Below are 17,691 nucleotides of genomic sequence, written 5' to 3'. Positions count from 1 at the left end.
TCCGGCCCGCTCTTTCCACCCCACGCCCCCGCTTCTAAGATGCGCGCGGCGCACCTACATTGGCCTCGGAACCCCACTTGCGACAAGGCGTGCGTGGCGCGCAGGATCCCTTCAGGGCCACGCCGACGGCCGAGGAGGCGGGGAACTCCGGCAGGCCGGAGGGCGCTGACGATTGGCCGGCGGGAGGGCGAAGGAGGGAGGGAGGCGCTTTTGAGGCGGCCGGCCCGGCTGCCGCGTCCAAGGCCGTGCAATGCAGTGCAGTGTAGCCTCGGCGCTGCTGGGGCAAGGTGGGCATCTCTTTTCGGCTCTGTGTACAAACGCGCGGGCTGACCCTGATTGGCTGAAGGAAGGCAACAACAACGGCCGGGACGTTTTTCCCACGGCACACCAGGCAACATCTCGCGGCACACTAGTGTGCCGCGGAACAGTGGTTGAAAAACACTGTGTTAGGAGACTCCTGTTCCCCTCAAAGAGCTACAACTTCCTGAACAGTTTAACAGTCAATCAGTCTTCAAAGGGAACTCTGATTATTGTAGCTCTGCATTTTTGGTTGAAGCATAATAGAGGGGGGGAGGGGTGAAAGCAGGTTTGCAGAGTTACCAGATATTTTTACTTGACCTGTTGGTGAGCTTTATGCTCACTCAAATTTTGGTGTGCGTTAAATAGTTGATTTTTTCTTTTTTCTTTTTTAGTGCTCTGTTGTAGAGATATTATACTGTTTATTATGCACTGCTGTTTTATGGCTGCACTTAAGCTGTTTTTATTTGAACAGCACAGATCATCGAACAATAGAACTGGCTAAACGTAGCCAACTCCCTTCTCTGCACACGGTGCAGCTTGCCAATATCCTTCTTAAACTGTGGTGCCCAGAACTGGACACAGGACTGCATGTGGCATCTGACAAAGGCAGAATAGAGTGGTACTATTATTTCCCTTGATCTGGACACTGTTGAGGCAGCCTAGAATTGCATTAGCATTTTTTGCTGCTGCATCACACAGCTGACTCATGTTAAATTTGTAGTCTACCGGGTCTCCTAGATCCTTTTCACATGTACTGCTGTCAAGCCAGATGTTCCTCATCCTACATTTGTGCTCCAGGAAAGTCTAGAACCGTACATTTGTCCCTACTGATATTCATTTTCTTAGCTGTGGCCCAGTTGTCCAATCTATTAAGGTCACTTTGAACCCTGATCCCTCTCCCAGGTTGGTGTCATCTTAATTTTGATGAGCATCCCCTCTATTCCTTTACCCAAGTCATTTTTAAAGACGTTGAACAACCCAGGACAGAATCCTGCAGCACCACATTTGCCACTTTTTCCTGGGATAACAAGGAACCATTGATGTATCTGAGCAGAGATGTAAAATGTGGTATATAAACAAAGCAACTGGGACTACACACTTCCCAGCTGAATAAATGGGTCTTTACCACAAGTGCCCACTTGTTAGGGTTTTGCTTTACATCTGTTTGTTGCATTTGTGTTTTTAATGGTTTTTAATTTATACTGTTGTTGTTTTGTCGTTGTTTTATTAACTGTAATAGTAGTAGTAGTAATAATAATAATGCAGATTATGTGTTATGTGTTTGTGCAAGTGTACACACACACACACACACACATTTTATAAATACACACACTATGCACAAATGCACACACAAACACTGTGTGTGTGTGTGATACATACACACCCATACAGAGAAATTGTTAAGTGTTAATTATCCAGCCAGAGCAAAGGTGGGTGGGTGGCCCCAGAACCCACCATGTGGGGCAGGGGCGGAAAGCCTTCTGTCTCTCCACAAGATCTGCAGCATACCTTTAGTTTCCGCTCCTCCACAGACCTGTGCATGAGGAAGTTTCCATGACGCACGCTACCAAGGCAACTAAGGCCTTTCACGTGAGGAGGCAGGAAGCCGCATGATTGACACTCCTCGTGCCGAGCAGGGGAGGCCTCTGTGAAGCGGGCAGCCTGCGCTCCCAGGCCGCAGGAAGGGTGTCGTGGGAAGCTGCACACACTGGGCCTGTGGCCTCCTCAAAGGCCCATCTATTCAAACTCCGGGCCACAAAATACACAGCCTGGTGTTGCCCAAAAGATTTCCCCTCCTTACAACTGCATGGGCTTTGGCATTTCCCTTCCCCCAGAAGTTTCACCCTTCCCACAACAAACTGGTTAGGGATGACAAGAAGAAAAGCTGGCCTAAGGCTGCCCAGAAAGTCAGAGGTTGGGGAACCCTGTGGACCTCTCAGACTCCAACTCCCATCAGCCCCAGGCAGCAAGGCCAACAGTCAGGGATGATGGGAGTTGTGGTCCAACCCTGTCCAGAGCTCCACCCTGCAGTAAGCTTTGTGACCAAGTGAGGATCTAAACACAGGCCTCTCTGGTTCGAAGCCAAAACATTGGCCTCTATCTTTCATTAGGCATCTAACAGGCCAGCTTGGGCTGCTATTGCAGGTGTTGGGAACCTTTGGCCCTACAGATATTGCTGAGGTAAAACTCCCATTACATTGGCCATGCTTGCTAAGCCTGATGGGAGTTGTAGTTCAGCTACATCCGGAGGACCAAAGGTTTCCTGGCCATGACAGTTAGGTCACTTACTAGTGAGCTGTCCATCACCAAGGGCCATTACCCAAGCCTCTGCTATTACTCAGTGAAGTGTCACATTGTGAGAAAGCACATGCTTTACCTGCAAAAGAACTCCAACTCCCATGAGCCTCAGCTACATCTGAGGGGCACTATGTTGGCTACTCTGATGTAGACAGTATTGAGCTAGAAGGATTCTTTGATCTGCCTTGGTTTGAGGCAGCTGTCTCCCCCCCCCCCCAGGACCAGGCTGTGATCATGCATTCATTATCTTCTTTTGTCCCTTGGTAGCTCTTGAGCATGACAAAGAGACAAATCTGAAACTGCCTTTTATTATATTATACCTCGTTTAAGTTTCACGAGCCTTATTGCCTTCGCCCTCACTTCAACCCAGTGAGGTAGGCTGCTTGTTGTTGTTTTTTACAGGTGGCAATTTGACATTTTAAGAGTTTTGCCCAAGGTGGAACAAGGAGTCTAGGGTAAATATGGGGCTTGAACCAGATTCATAGCTGTCAACCTTTCCCTTTTTTTGCGGGAAATTCCCTTATTATAGCATTGGGAAACAGCAGGGAGGGTTGACAGCTATGAGGTAGATTCTCTGAAATCCTGTGCAAAGCCAGTGTAGTGTTGTAGTTAGAATATTTCAGAATAGAGCAAGAGAACCAGGTTCAAATCCCAACCAGAAGCCACTTGCCAAATCTCAGCCTATCTACCTCACAGTAAGGTTACCGGACATCCCCGTTTCCTAGGGACAGTCCCTGGATTTACAAATCAGTCCCCTGACAAAATCCTATCATTCCTACTGAAGTTGAAAAGTGACTCCAGATTCATTGAAAAAAATCTGGTAACCTTACATAGGGATGACAGGAGGATAAAATGGGGACATGTGAGAAAACCATGCATACTGTCCCAAGGTCTTTAGAGGAAGGGTGGGGTGATAAGTAAAGAAATATATTGCTATTCACTGGATCCACACTATGGTCTCCTGAGATCAGGCACTGCTGGGATGTCCACAAACAGCTCCCTCTTTCCATCACCACAACATTCAGGTCTGTTTTGGAGACATCATAGCAGTTCCAGTTGCTAAGCTCACAGGAGCTGCTTTATATCAAGTTATTTATTTATAGGCATTAATAGACCACCATTTGTCATGTAGTCCCGGGGCAGATTACACACAGTGCAACACAATTAAACCATCTTAATGTCTTCCATCCACAAAGGCCTGTGCCAAAAGGTGTGCCCTGAGCCGACGTCAAAATGTTGACTACAGCAGCAGGGCACCTGTGGTCCTCCAGGTGTTGTTAAACTCCAACTCCCATCAGCATAGTCAATGGCAAGGATGCTGGGAGTTGTAGTCCAATGACATCAAGAAGGCCAAAGGTTCCCCACCCCTCATTTACAGTGACAAGGCAAGAAGCACCTCGGGAGAGAATTCCACAATTTGGAGGCCACCACAGAAAAGGCCCTGTCATGCACTGCTATCCCACAAACTTCACAGGGCCTCCCCTGCAGATCTCAAGTCCTGGGCTGCTCCATATGGGAGGTGGCAGTCTTTCAGATATCTGGGGCCTAAGCCATAGGGCTTTGTCTGTCAAAGGGAAGCACCTTGAATCGGACTTGGAGGCACACTGGGAGTAGTCTACTTGAGTCAGGGACAAGGAACCTGTGGTCCTTCAGTTTAACTCCCTTCAGCCCCAGCCAGCACAGCAAACAAATAATGAAGGTTGAGGGGTTCAGAAACATTTGGAGGGCCACAATTTACCCATCTCTATCTATGCCTGGTTTATCAGTACTAACAACTTGGGATTTTTCACAGGTCAAGATCCAAGGAATTGCATGCCTAGTTTTGTAAGCCAGAAGAGGGTTTTGATTTGTGATTCTCAAAAACCAGTCGCAGACCAAACCTGCCCTCTCTCTTGGAAAGTGACTGGTTTATATCCAAAGCTGTGTACATTTATGTGGTGATGTCAAAAGTGCTAGTGTGCACTGAGTTCAGTTTCATGAGTTTCCTTGTTTTATGAAAAAAGAAAAGAAAAGAAAAAGAAAGGCTGCAAAAGACCCCTGCCTGAAGCCCTTGAGAGTGGCTGCCAGTCAGTGCTGGCAATACTATGCTAGATGGTCTGACTTGGTACAAGGCAGTTTCTTTGTTCCTCGGAGCTGCTTGAAAGTTGTGTCAGCAGTGCCCACGGAATGACTGAAGAAGATTGCTTATTTAAGCTGCATCTGTCAAAAGGAGCGAATGTGTCACTCCGCATTGACCAAATCGGCTTCTCCAAGAAGCTCATCCAGATTGAGATACGACCCCTCCACCTCCTCAGAGCGGCAACTTAAATCTAGTTAGCGCAAAAAGATTGTCAGCGTAACCATGGCACTGGGGCCTTCTCCACCACACAGCCCCTGGCCATCTTGAGAAGGAGCAAGTTCTCCTCCTGACTCATCCTGAATGGAAGTCCCATTTTTAGAGAGTTAAAACATTGTAGAAATAGCACCTGTCACATGAAACTGTGCTCTGAAATGAAATAATCCAGTATACTGTGCTGGGGGGGGGGACCTGTTGTGGCAGCCTTCCCCAACCTGGTGCTCTCCAGATGTTTTGGACTACAACTCCCATCAGACCCAGCCAGGAAGAGATGATGGGATTTGTAGTCCAAAACATCTGGAGACCACCAGTCTGCTAAAAGCAGTGTCAAGAGTGCCAGGCTGGTGTGCTAAACTAGAACTGGGGAGACTGCTGGTTCAAATTATTATTGGTGGTGGTGGCAGCAGCAGCAGCACATCATTAAATTATAGAATTTGCTCTAACAAGAGGCAGTGATGGCCACCAGCTTGGATGGCTTTAAAAGAGGATTAGACAAATTCATGGAGGAGGGTGAGGCTAAACTCCTACTAACAACAATGGCTATGTTCTACCTCCACTGTGGAAAGCAGTAATGCTTCAGACTACCAATTGCTGGAAACAGAAGGAGGGGAGAGCAGATGTTGTGCTCAGGTCCTGCTTGTGGGTTCCCCATTGGGGCATCAGGCTGGCCACTGTAAGACTAAGATGCTGAACTAAATGGGCCACTGGCTTGGTGCAGTTCTTACGTTCACATAGTAGTATTTGTAAGACGCCTCATAAAATTAATTCTCTGAACATCTTGCAAAAATAAAACATAACAACAACACAGTATAAAATTCCCACTCGGCCATGAAGCTCAGGGAGCCAGTCATTTCCAGTTTCGCCTACCTCAGAGGGTTGTTGTGAGGAAGAAAAGGTGGGGAGGACTACTGAAGGAAGGGTGCACCATATAAATGTAATGAATAAATGAACTTGGCATGCACAAGCCATCCTTTGCTCTTGCAGCCCTCAAGCAGCGAATCTGCATGCCTGTGCTAGTCCACCTCAGGAGGAAAGCCTGAGGTTGGTTATAAGGAGCTGCTGGGAATTGTAGTCCAAAACAGCTGGAGGGCCGCAGTTTGGGGGAAGGCTGTTACCCCTTCAAGCCGGTAGGCTGTGCTATTCTGGGCATGCCAGCTCTGCTTGAGGTGAGAGCAGCCAGTGAACAGCGGGAGTTCTCAGCAGCAGGAAGACCTCTGAAGGTAGCAGGACCAGCATCCCCAGAACAGGACAATTAACGCCACCGCAGGGAATTTCTCACACCTTCCCCAAAGTGCTAGCATCACACCCATATGACTTCTTCCTCTGTTTACACAGAAAGCCAAGAACTGGTAGTACAAAGAGCTTGTATTGTCCAGGAAAGGCGGTGGGGACTGAGATGCACCTTCCAAGTCTAGCTGGGTCCAAGAGCCGATTCAAAAACTCAGGCAGCTGTTTTCCCTCCTCTCCAATAAAAAGGGTGCTGCATGCAGAAAGTTCAAGCTAGGCTGGGATGGGGTGTGTGTGTGTGTGTGTGTGTGTGGAAACACTCTCACACAACCATTTTGCTTTTTACAAGCAGGGGGACACTGGTGTGGGGACGCTTTGGAGCAAACAGCCGCCTACATGAGGCTAGTGCAAAAGGTGGCTGCTAGATCGGTAAGCAGGGCAACCCAATGGGATTGCCACTGGTCCTGAAATTGCTGCACTGGCTGCCAAGCTAAATTCAAGGCATTAGTACCAGCGTAGGAAGTCCTAAATGGCTTGGGACCCATGTCCCAAAAAGTGTCCCTTCTTTGATGCCAACCATCTCTGACTCTACGATTCACAGGTGAGGCCTTGGTGGTGGTACAGTCACGGAGGGAGGGGAGGGGGCTGCCCAGTTGGCGCTGACCCATGAATGGGCCTTTTCAGTGGTGGTTCCCCACATGCCGAATGCCCTCCTTGGTTCACTGCACCTGTCTCCATCGCCATCGACTTCCAGGAAGAAGTTAAAAGCACTCCTGTTTCTGCAAGCATTTGACAGCTGAAGGATACTGTCTTAATTATGTTTAGAATGTTTTAATCTGCTTTTCGAATGCTCTTTAAAAACAACCACATTATTATTGATATGCCTGCTGCTCTGGCTCCTTAGGGAGGAAAGGTGGGATATAAACAGGAAAAGGATTAAACAGTATGGTACATCTGGAGGACCACAGGTTTTCCCCCCACCCTGTAAGGTGCAGTGGTTAGAGTACTGGGCTTGGATCTGTGAAGCCATGGCTCAAATCTCCACTTAGCCATCAAGCTTACTGGGCCAGTCACTACCTCTCAGCCTAACCTACCTCACAGGATCGTTGTGAGGATAAGATTGGGGAGTGTGTGCCGCCTTGAGCTTTTTAGAGGAAAGACGGAATATAACATAATACCAGCAAGATGCATGGCGATTTGCTATGGCTCAGTTGGTTAGATCAGGCATCCCCAACCTTCGGCCCTCCAGATGTTTTGGACTACAATTCTCATCATCCCTGACCACTGGTCCTGTTAGCTAGGGATGATCATGGGAGTTGTAGGCCAAAACATCTGGAGAGCCGCAGGTTGGGGGTGCCTGGGTTAGATCGTAGTGCTGATAACGCCAAGCTTGCAGGTTTGATCTCTGTAGGGGACAGCTGCATATCCCTGCATTGCAGGGGGCTGGTCTAGATGATCCTCAGGGACCCTTCCAACTCTACGATTCTATGTACTTCCAGGATGTCCAGCTCCTCACCCAGAGAGTGTATTCATCAGAGATAGGTCACCTGTGGCCCTCCACATGTTGTTCAACTCCAGTCCTCTCTGACTACTGGCTGGCGTTTAAGGGAGCTAAAGTCCAAGAACATATGGAAGGCCACAGGTTCCCCATCCCTGGTTCTCCACTTTTAAATGCTGAGGCACCCCAGACTGCAAGGAGATCTTGCCCCTCATGCGTGGATGCAGCTCCTAAGCAGGGCCACTCCCTGGGGTTCATGCAGACACCAGGGTGGGGCACCCAGGAGCGTGCTGTGTCAGGAACAGGGTGGTAGGCGCTGCTTCACGCACACACATCAACACACGCGCAAATGAATCTGAACTGGCCTCATGGGAAACAGCAGAGAGTACTAGGACTCCAGCCAATGCAAAGCAAGTACAGGGATCAGCAAACTTTTTCAGCAGGGGGCTGGTCCACTGTCCCTCAGGCCTTGTGGGGGGCCGGATTATATTTTTTTTTGGGGGGGGAGTACGAATTCCTATGCCCCACAAATAACCCAGATATGCATTTTAAATAAAAGCACACATTCTACTCATGTAAAAACACACTGATTCCTGGACCGTTCGTGGGCCGGGTTTAGAAGGCGATTGGGCCGGATCCAGCCGCTGGGTCTTAGTTTGCCTACCCATGGAATAGATATTCAACAGGCTGGTCCCAGGGCTTCGATTCAAACCATGTGAGGATATGTATAGGATATGCATAGAAGCCCCAAAGTGTAGGCTGTCAATACAGGGTCAGTGGGTGCACATGTGCCCACAGAGGCCATTCTGGTGCCCACAGGGTACAACTCATTCTACAAGCCTAAGAGTGAGTGAGTGAGTGTGTGTGTGTGTTTGTTTGTGTGTATGAGAGAGAGAGAGAGAACAAACAGAATATTAACTCTTGCTTCTTCAGCTACACTCTTCAGAAAGACCACCCCCATCCTCCAATGATGCTTAGCGGGAGGAAGTTGAAGAAATTGTTAAAAAGTTAACTGTTGAGGGGAGAAAACGAGTACATGCAATTCTGGCGAGAGTGTGTGGTTGTGGTGTGTGTATGTTGCCCACAACCAATTTGTCTGTTTTTGCAAATGTGCCTCTGGGTCCCGACCCCCCTGCCCTAAGTTAAACCTCTGCTCCAGCCCCCGCCTTGTTCTCTGCTATAATACATTTCTCTCAGGGAATCTCCAGCCTTTTTCTTCTCCAATTATATTGTTGCCTGTCCACACACACACACACACACACTGCTCATCTCTGATCTTTCCTCGGTAAAAAGCATCCTCTCTCCACCACTCTACCAGGAGCTCTCTGGAAGTAAAAGGGAAATGGGCTGAATCTGAGCCTGTTCTGCACAGCAAGGGGTGAGTACCCCATTCTCCCCCCTCCCCCAAAATAGGGGTCCCTGGCTCCGGACAAGGCTCAGAGGTCACTTTGCTAAATGGCAGCAAACACCCAACTGCAACCAGCATGTCCTTCCCTGTGCTACTGCAGGCTGATCACTGCATCTGCCCGATGCTTACCTCTTCGGTGGTGAGGGGCATGCAGATCCGATACTCTTTCACCAGCATGCTGCCTGCCGTCCCTCTGGGCGCTGGGCTGGGTGGACCCTCGTGGCACGGCACACTCCAGTGGAAACGTGGGCTCTTCACCAGCCAAGTGGCCCCTGAGGATCCCTTGGGGAAGGATGCATCCTGCAGCCGAGAAGAGACGTGTTAAGAGTGGAGTAAAGTACCGACTCTGGGAATTTGCTTGGCTGGGCAAGTCTTGAGAAGCAATCGGCTCCCTCCTTCACTCAAATCCAAAGCTCTACACACACACACACATATATATATATATATATATATATATATATATATATATATATATATCCCCCCGGCACCACTCCTTTGCTACAGGCACAGCTCTGCCTGTGACTTCATAATCGGTTGTCATGGTAGCTGTTGTGAGGTCACCAGTCTCCTCAGCCAAAAAAGCTGTAGAAGCCAGACCAGGGCAGGTAAGGAGGAGGCAGGAGGTGGAGGAGTTAGGTCACATCAGTGCTCCTTCGCTACTGGAACTATCCCACTACCCAACCACCCTAAATCTTCTCACGTTATTTTAGGATATGCAGTGTTTAAAAAACCTCACCCAGTCAGCAAGCTTACTCAAAAGGTCAGGCGTAAAGGGTGTGCAGGGGAGAAAAACAGCAAGACTCCAATGTATATTGGTACTAGCTGTAACCGTGGCCCACTCTGCCACACCCAGGATTATAATTTGTGCCCCACATTCTCTTTTTAATGCCAGGGTTCGGGCTGCTCCTGTAAGGTGGAAAGTGAGAAGGATAGCCCACTGATCATGTGCAGAGTGCCTTTCTCCCCTCAAAAAAATGATTACAATGCATATCTTGTAGCTTCCAAACAGCACACAAGTCTTGGCCACCTATTCAGACAACAAATTAGCCACCTCTTTGGGGAAGAAGCCTCCTTGTGGTGGGCAAAGCTGGCTGCCATCTGGCACCATAGCCCCAGCCACTTTTCACTGCGAGCTCTGCCCCAATGCAATGTGTCCCTGACTAGTATTATTCCAAAGATGCTCAGTGGAGCACGTGGCTGGCCACTGTGATAAGAGGATGCTGGACTTACGAAAGCCTCCACCCCCACATAAGTCCCACAATATATTTGACACAGGTGATCCACCATAAGATTTCCAGGGATTTTAATTTTCCCTTTAGAATTCCAAGCATGATGCAGGTGCCTACATTCTCCCCCCTGCAAGCCAAGTGAGGCTATCTGCCATGTCCCCTGCCTTGGGGTCCCAATGTGGGTCTGAGGAGCTCTGATTCAGATGATACACTCAAGGTGGAGTCCTTGTACCCTCCTCTATGCTGCCACGGCCTGAGAAGCTGGCTCTTCCATCACCCTCTGAAAGCGATTCCTCTGCAGGCCCATGTGCCCCACAACCACGCAGAAGTCACATGATCACAGAAAAGACTACTGACCCCTTTACATATTGCAGAGCAGCCCTTGCAAAGGAAGGAGGTGCTGGGAGATCAAGTGCTATCAGCCTTTCCAAGGCTTCAAGTGACTCTCAAGTCATTGCTGAGACAACATCTTCTCAAGCTCAGCTAGCAGGGCCCACTGGGAACTATCCAGGGTCCTGATTATTTCCTTCCCACACCACCAAAAGACGTTTTAGTGTCTTTTGGTGGTTAGTATTAGGGCACTAACAGCTCCTGGGGCAGCCAGAAGAGGCATGGAAAGAGATGATGATGATAAAGCAAAAATTGTTGCTCTGATCATGTTTAAAGCATATAGAATCATAGAATTGTAGAGTTGGGAGATTCCCGAGGATCACCTAGTCCAACCCCCTGCAATTCAGGAATATGCAGTTCTCCCATACGGGGATCGAACCTGCAACCTTGGCATTATCAGCACCATTCTGACCAACTGAGCTACCCTGACTGATCATGAACACAAGTTGCTTTAAAGGAGGGGTGGGAGCAACCCTTGGATCTCCAGATGCTGCTAGACTACAGCTCCCATCCTCGCTGACTGTTGGTCATGATTGCTGATGAGAGATGGAGGCCTCCGACATCTGGAGAGCCACAGGCTTTCCATCCCTGATTCAAAATAAAATAACATGGCTATCTGATCCTGGGTCTGAAGATGTCGTCAGCACCACCTACCCCAAGCCACCTCCAGGCTGGGAAAATTTGAACTACAGTCCTGCCAGGTCTCATCCAGCACACTCTCCCAGCCTTCAGGAACCTGGTGCAATTTAGATGTTTTGGACAATTCTCATCAGCTGCTGCTGAGCTAGGGATAACAGGAGCTCTAGTTCAAAACAGCTGGAAGGCCCCTGATTGACAATGCCTGTGCTAACCTAATCATCATCATCATCATCATCATCATTTATTTATACCCCGCCCATCTGGCTGAGTTTCCCCAGCCACTCTGGGCAGCTCCCAATCAAATGTTAAAAACAATACAGCATTAAATATTAAAAACTTCCCTAAACAGGGCTGCCTTCAGATGTCTTTTAAAAATAGGAAAGCTGCTTATTTCCTTGACACCTGATGGGAGGGTGTTCCACAAGGTGGGCGCCACTACCGAGAAGGCCCTCTGTCTGGTTCCCTGTAACCTCACTTCTTGCAATGAGGGAACCGCCAGAAGGCCCTCGGCACTGGATCTCAGTGTCCAGGCTGAACTTTGAATTGTGCACGGAAACGTATTGGGAGCCAATGCAGATCTCTCAGGACCAGTGTTACGTGGTCCCGGCGGCCACTCCCAGTCACCAGTCTAGCTGCCGCATTCTGGATTAATTGCAGTTTCCTGGTCACCTTCAAAGGTAGAGTGCATTGCAGTAGACCAAGTGGGAGATAACTAGAGCATGCACCGCTCTAGTGAGACAGTCCGCGGGCAGGTAGGGTCTCAGCCTGCGTACCAGATGGAGCTGGTAGACAGCCGCCCTGGGCACAGAATTAACCTGTGCCTCCATGGACAGCTGTGAGTCCAAAATGAACCTCAATCTGTTACCCACCATCCAACCACCTCCAGGCACTCACACAGGACATTCAACCACCTTCACTGGTTCTGATTTAAAAGAGAGGTAGAGCTGGGTGTCATCTGCATACTGATGAACACCCAGCCCAAACCCCCTGATGCTCTCTCCCAGCGGCTTCATATAGATATTAAAAAACATGGGGAAGAGGATGGAACCCTGAGGCACCCCACAAGTGAGAGCCCAGGGGTCTGAACACTCATCCCCCAACACCACTTTCTGGACACAGCCCAGGAGGAAGGAGCGGAACCACTGTATAACAGTGCCCCCAGCTCCCAGCCCCTCTAGACGGTCCAGAAGGATGTTATGGTCAATGGTGTCAAAGGCCGCTGAGAGATCCAGCAGAACTAGGAAACAGCTCTCACCTTTGTCCCTAGCCCACCGGAGATCATTGACCAGTGCGACCAAGGCAGTTTCAGTCCCATGATGTGGCCTGAATCCTGATTGGAAGGGATCCAAATGGTCTGCATCCTCCAGGCGTGCTTGGAGTTGTTCAGCAACCACCAGCTCAATCACCTTGCCAAAGAATAGTAGATTTGAAACTGGGTGAAAGGTGGCCATATTGGCCGGGTCTAAAGATGTTTTTTTAAGAAGCAGTTTAATGACCGCCTCTTTCAGCGGGTCTGAGAAGGCTCCCTTGCAGAGGGAAGTTTTCACCACCCCACAGAGCCCATCGCCCAGCCCTTCCCAGCTCACTTTTATTAGCCAGGATGGGCAAGGATCAAGGAGATCTATATTTTCCTTCAGCCACATGGATGTCTACAAATACAATACTCTCATCCTATCACATTTCAGGAGCCAGCCTGAAATATACCATAGAAAAAGCTTTCTGACAGTAAGAGTTGTTCGACAGTGGAAAGGTCTCCCTCAGGAGGTTGTGGACTCTCCTTCCTTGGAGGATTTTAGGCAGAGGTTGGATGGCCATCTTTCAGGTGTGTTTTAGCTGAGATTCCTGCATTGCAGGGGGTTGAACTAGATGACCCTTGGGAGTCCCTTCCGACTCTACAGTTCTATGATTCTAGGTGCCAGCATGTCAAATCAGCCCTGTTACATAGGATTTCTTCAGGAAGTCAACATAGGATATCCATAAAATTTGCAAGCAAATCACAAGGGCAGGGAAAAGGAAGGGCTTCTTCACACAACAAGAGTTAAGCTGTTAAATTCAGTCCCACATGACACGAGGCAGTGATGGTCACCAACTTGGAAGACTTTAAAAGAGACCTAGACAAATTTGTGGAGGAAGCTATCAATGGCTAGTAACCCTGATGGCTGAATGTTCTCCTTCCACTGTAGGAGGCAGCATGCCTCTGAATATCGCTTGCTGGAAATCCTGGGTGTGCACTGTTGCCCTTTGGTCCTGTTTGCAGGCTTCCCATTGGGGCATCTGGTTGGTGCTTGTGAGAACAGGATGCTGGACTAGATGGGCCTTTGGCTTGATCCAGCAGGTCTTTCCTTGTTCTTGGCTTACATTTGTCACTGATCCTGGCTGTGAGCCTTCCAAGCACAGCACGGCACTTTGCATTAAGGGCGTGCAAAATGCTTGGCTTCAGAAACCAGCTTCTGCAGCTGTCCTCTCAAAACCTTCTCACAACAGCCCTGCAAGGTAGGACCAGTCATGAAAGCGAGGACTTGCCCAAGGCTATGCGTCACAGCTCAATCCTGAATGCTTCTGAAATGCTAATGCTCTGCTAGGTGCATTGCACTTCTCCCGAACAACACATGCCCTTAATAGAAAGACTCCCTTGAGCAAGCCTACAAGGGAAGTCTATTTCCCAGTGGCTGTTTTGAGATCCTTGCACACTTCTGTTTTTCAGCAGCATCCCTTGCAGATGGGATCTGCTGCAAGCTTGTTGCATTGCTGACTATGGGGCCTCATCTGAGAGCCACTGTGTGTATTTGCCTAGCATGCAAATAATAAAAAGCTCGCAGAGATGTCTCTCTCCCTCTCCCGCCTCTTCAGAGAATCCAAGCACTAATGAACAGACACCACACTTGGTCTTCGCCCAAAGGGCAACTTATTTATAACGTGGCTGCTAATCCGCTGTCAATATGCTTCTGATGATAATACATCTATTCTTAATGGTTAACAACCAGCTGCCCAAGTTAAGACGAAGACAAACAGGAATTTTGCTTAGTGGCGGAGGCAAAGAGGAGCTCACCCAGTTCTGGAATACATCACCTAATTTTTATGGTGGGGGGGAGGTTTGAAAATATGGAGCATGGATATGCAATTCATCATCATCATCATCATCATCATTGTATCCCGCCCATGTGACTAGGTTGCCCCAGCCACTAGCTATAGATAGTCTAGAAGGGATTTAAAAAGTTCCCAGAGGATGGATCTATTAACTCAGAAGTGGGAAAACTCAGGTCTGGGGGGGGAAATGTGGCCCTCTGGGCCTCTTTACTTGGCCCCCAGAACGCTCCCCAAGCCACACCCCTCACTGGCTCTGCTTTGCACCCATCTTGAGTGTTTTCACCTGGCTAGAATTTGTCCTCACACAGATTATGCTTCTTCCCTGCATGGATAGATAAAAGAGTGTCCATGTTCAGAAGCTGTGGATGCTGATGATGGGTGTGGGGCAGAGAGCAGGAGAGGGCTGTTGGTCTGCTTCTCGGTTTCCTCTGTGTTATCTGGAGGACCGCTCCAGGGAATATGATGCTAGATTAGAAGGCTAGGTATAGGATACCAAGTACTGCTTTTGTGCAACATATTTTGCACTTGAGAAAAGCAGTCCCCAGATATAAAATGCATTCAAATAATGGGTCAGTTCTAAAAAAAGTGATGGTGTTGTATAAATCAGAGCTCTTGTTCTGATTGGGCTGAGAGACTGCCCAATGAAAACCCTCCAGTCTGAATCTCATCTTGAGGCAACCCTGACTTTCTCAGCCTCAGCTTTTCCATCTGCAGTGTGGACATAACAACACCAATCTCCTCTACGGTACTGTTGTAGGAGGTTACACAGCAAGAAAGCATGCATACCTGAAGCAACACATTGTGAGCATGTGGGGGTGGGGGGCCCAATCCTTTCTTTGGCCCTTTGTAGAGTATCTTCTGGTTGGCAGGGGGAGTGGAAGCTGCAGCCAAGAGAGAGAAAATGCACCATGGCCCAGCAGATGTCAAACTGGGACAGATTCACTCATGCTAGGAGTTGCTCTCTAGCATCCTGCCTCATAGTCATAGACCTGGAGCCTCCTCCTCCTCCTCCTCCTCCTCCATTAATATGCCTAACTTTGCTGCCAGCCATCACTGCATCTTGTGGCAGTGAGTCCCATGTCTGAACATACAAATAGCAAAGAGCCCCGATTCAGGGTTGGGCTCAATGCCAGCCTGCTGTCTAAACTAGCATCCTGCTTCCCACAGGCAGAGGGTCTTTTTGGGGGGTGGCACCTGCCCTGTGGAACACCCTCCCACCAGATGTCAAGGAAATAAACAACTATCTGACTTTTAGAAGACATCTGAAGGCAGCCCTGCCTAGGGAAGTTTTTAATGTTTGATCTTTTGTTGTGTTTTTAATATCCTGTTGGAAGCCGCCCAGAGTGGCTGGGGAGGCCCAGCTAGATGGGCAGGGTATAAGTAATATATTATTATTATTATTATTATTATTATTATTATTAAGCTGCCCCCCCCATTTGATGGGCATTGCTATTCAAACGGTGTGCATGCACTGCATCATGTGATCGATTACCTGCTTAGCTGCTCCTCTCCACAGTATTTTATTCAAGTTGGCACACCTGCCTAAGAGCCTTGGGGTCAAACTATGAATTGTATGGCTAGCAGCAGCAGCAGCAGCTTAAAAAAAAATCCTAGGCAGGGCGGTGGTGGTTTTCCAGGACCACAGCAAAAATCATCCCACTGCAGTGAACCTTTGAATGAAACCTCCCAGAAGTCCCAAATTCAAACACAGAGTGGAGGAATCTGCAAATTCAGAGCCATTCCCTTAAGTAGCCATATGGTTCTCTTTATGCTGCTTTTGTTTTTAATAAAATAATGGTCCATTACAACACACACACAGAGAGAGAGAGAGAGAGAGAGAGAGAGGATAATCTCATTTCTAGTTCTTGAATTTCTAAAACAGGAGTTGCCAAGCTACAAATCTGTGACCTCAAAAATCCTCGTCCCCGAATTCCAGATCTGATTGGACTGTTTATGTTTACAGTGGGTCTGTAGCTACAAGTTGCAGGCAAATATAGCAGAAGCAGAGAGAGAAAGATCTTGTGGTGTTTTTTTGTTTTTTAAACAAGAAAAGCTCTTCAAGAGGGAGGAGAAAAGAGGGGCAGTTAACCCTTTCCCTGCTGCCCATTTTTGCAATCCAAATGTACAGTGAAGCTCTGCTGACACTCAAAATTAAGCACTTGATTTGGAAGGGGCTGCTAGAGGAGATGGAGAGAGGGGTATAAGATGGAGAAGTCACAAAGGGAGACACAGTTAAGCCTCCTAACACAACCACGAACAACTTTTCTTAACCACACACACACCCCACTGCAGAAATGGTCTGGCTAGCTCCTTAGTGGAATTAGGAAAGTACATGCTGTACATGCTCAAGGGCACTAGGGCTTCATATGCCCCACAGCAAAATCTGACCATGCAACAGGTTGTGAAGCGAAGCTGGATGGCAAATGAACCTCTTTCAAACCGTAAAACTTTCCCAATTCCACACACAAGAGTCTCATTCTGTAGGAAAAGGGTGTCAACAACTGAGAAGCGGGGCGAGTCGCCCAGGAAAAACGTGCTCGGTTAACATGTTAGCAACAACTGATCCTATGCATCTTCACTCGACATTTAAGCCCCGTGGAGTTCTAAGTGGGGTTCACGATGCTGCCGCAACCTTAAAGCAAATACAAGTTGTGGGGCGGTGGTGCCTTGGTGCATGCGCAAAGAGCGTGTCGTTCCCCGAGTTCAGCAGCCGGCCCTTTCAAATAGAGGGGGATTGGGGGTGGTCGTGGGAACCTTCCAGATTGCGGGTGAAGGGAAATTGCAGCCCATCTCCTTTCTCGCAGGAAGGACTCAGCCTCGTTGCTGCTGCTTCTCCCCTCCCTCCCTCCCTGTTCCGGACCAGTTCTCACCTGCCCGACGGCTGCCAGCAAACAATGGCTAACTGGGGCGTGGAAGGCAGGCGAGAGAGAGAGAAAGAAGGAGCCGGAGGTGGCGCAGCCGCCACGCTCGGCTCGCCTCGGTGTTTCCAAGGGCTCCGCAGGCAGGCAGCCTGGGCGCGCCTCGCCTCTCCCAGGGGGTCGGTTGGCCACGCGGGGAACACCCGGAGGGTGCAGAGACTCTCACCAAGATGAGGCGGAGGTGCGCCCGGCCAAGACCCCGCGCGGCCACGTGTTTCGCCACCTACCCCGGGGCTGCCCAGACGGGGAGGAGTTTGATGGGGAAGGGCCGGGCAGCCCTCTCCATTTCCCCTCTCCGGGCTCTTCCGCGGGCGATTTTCCTCCTCGGCTCGGCTCCTGGCCGATGTCCCCCTCGCCGCAGC

The 17,691-nt window shown here is 49.1% G+C and overlaps 1 protein-coding gene across 6 annotated transcripts in view; it reads right to left on the bottom strand.

Moving 5' to 3' along the window:
* Positions 1-17,691, bottom strand: part of LOC117056544 (cytoplasmic phosphatidylinositol transfer protein 1-like) — a 54,325-nt gene that overhangs the window by 35,942 nt on the left and 692 nt on the right. For 3 of the 6 annotated variants that reach the window (XM_033167015.1, XM_033167014.1, XM_033167019.1), the window contains exon 2: positions 9,196-9,366. In XM_033167015.1, coding sequence (XP_033022906.1) covers positions 9,196-9,243 — 48 coding nt within the window. In that variant the 5' untranslated portion in view covers positions 9,244-9,366. Of the gene's footprint in view, positions 1-1,809; positions 2,022-9,195; positions 9,367-17,281; positions 17,305-17,556; positions 17,612-17,691 lie in introns of those variants that run through there. The other 3 variants (XM_033167017.1, XM_033167018.1, XM_033167020.1) reach the window with 3 other exon arrangements.

The sequence above is a fragment of the Lacerta agilis genome, chromosome 13 (assembly GCF_009819535.1).
Source record: "Lacerta agilis isolate rLacAgi1 chromosome 13, rLacAgi1.pri, whole genome shotgun sequence".
Taxonomy (NCBI): domain Eukaryota; kingdom Metazoa; phylum Chordata; class Lepidosauria; order Squamata; family Lacertidae; genus Lacerta; species Lacerta agilis.
This window is presented reverse-complemented; position numbering and strand designations above follow the sequence as displayed.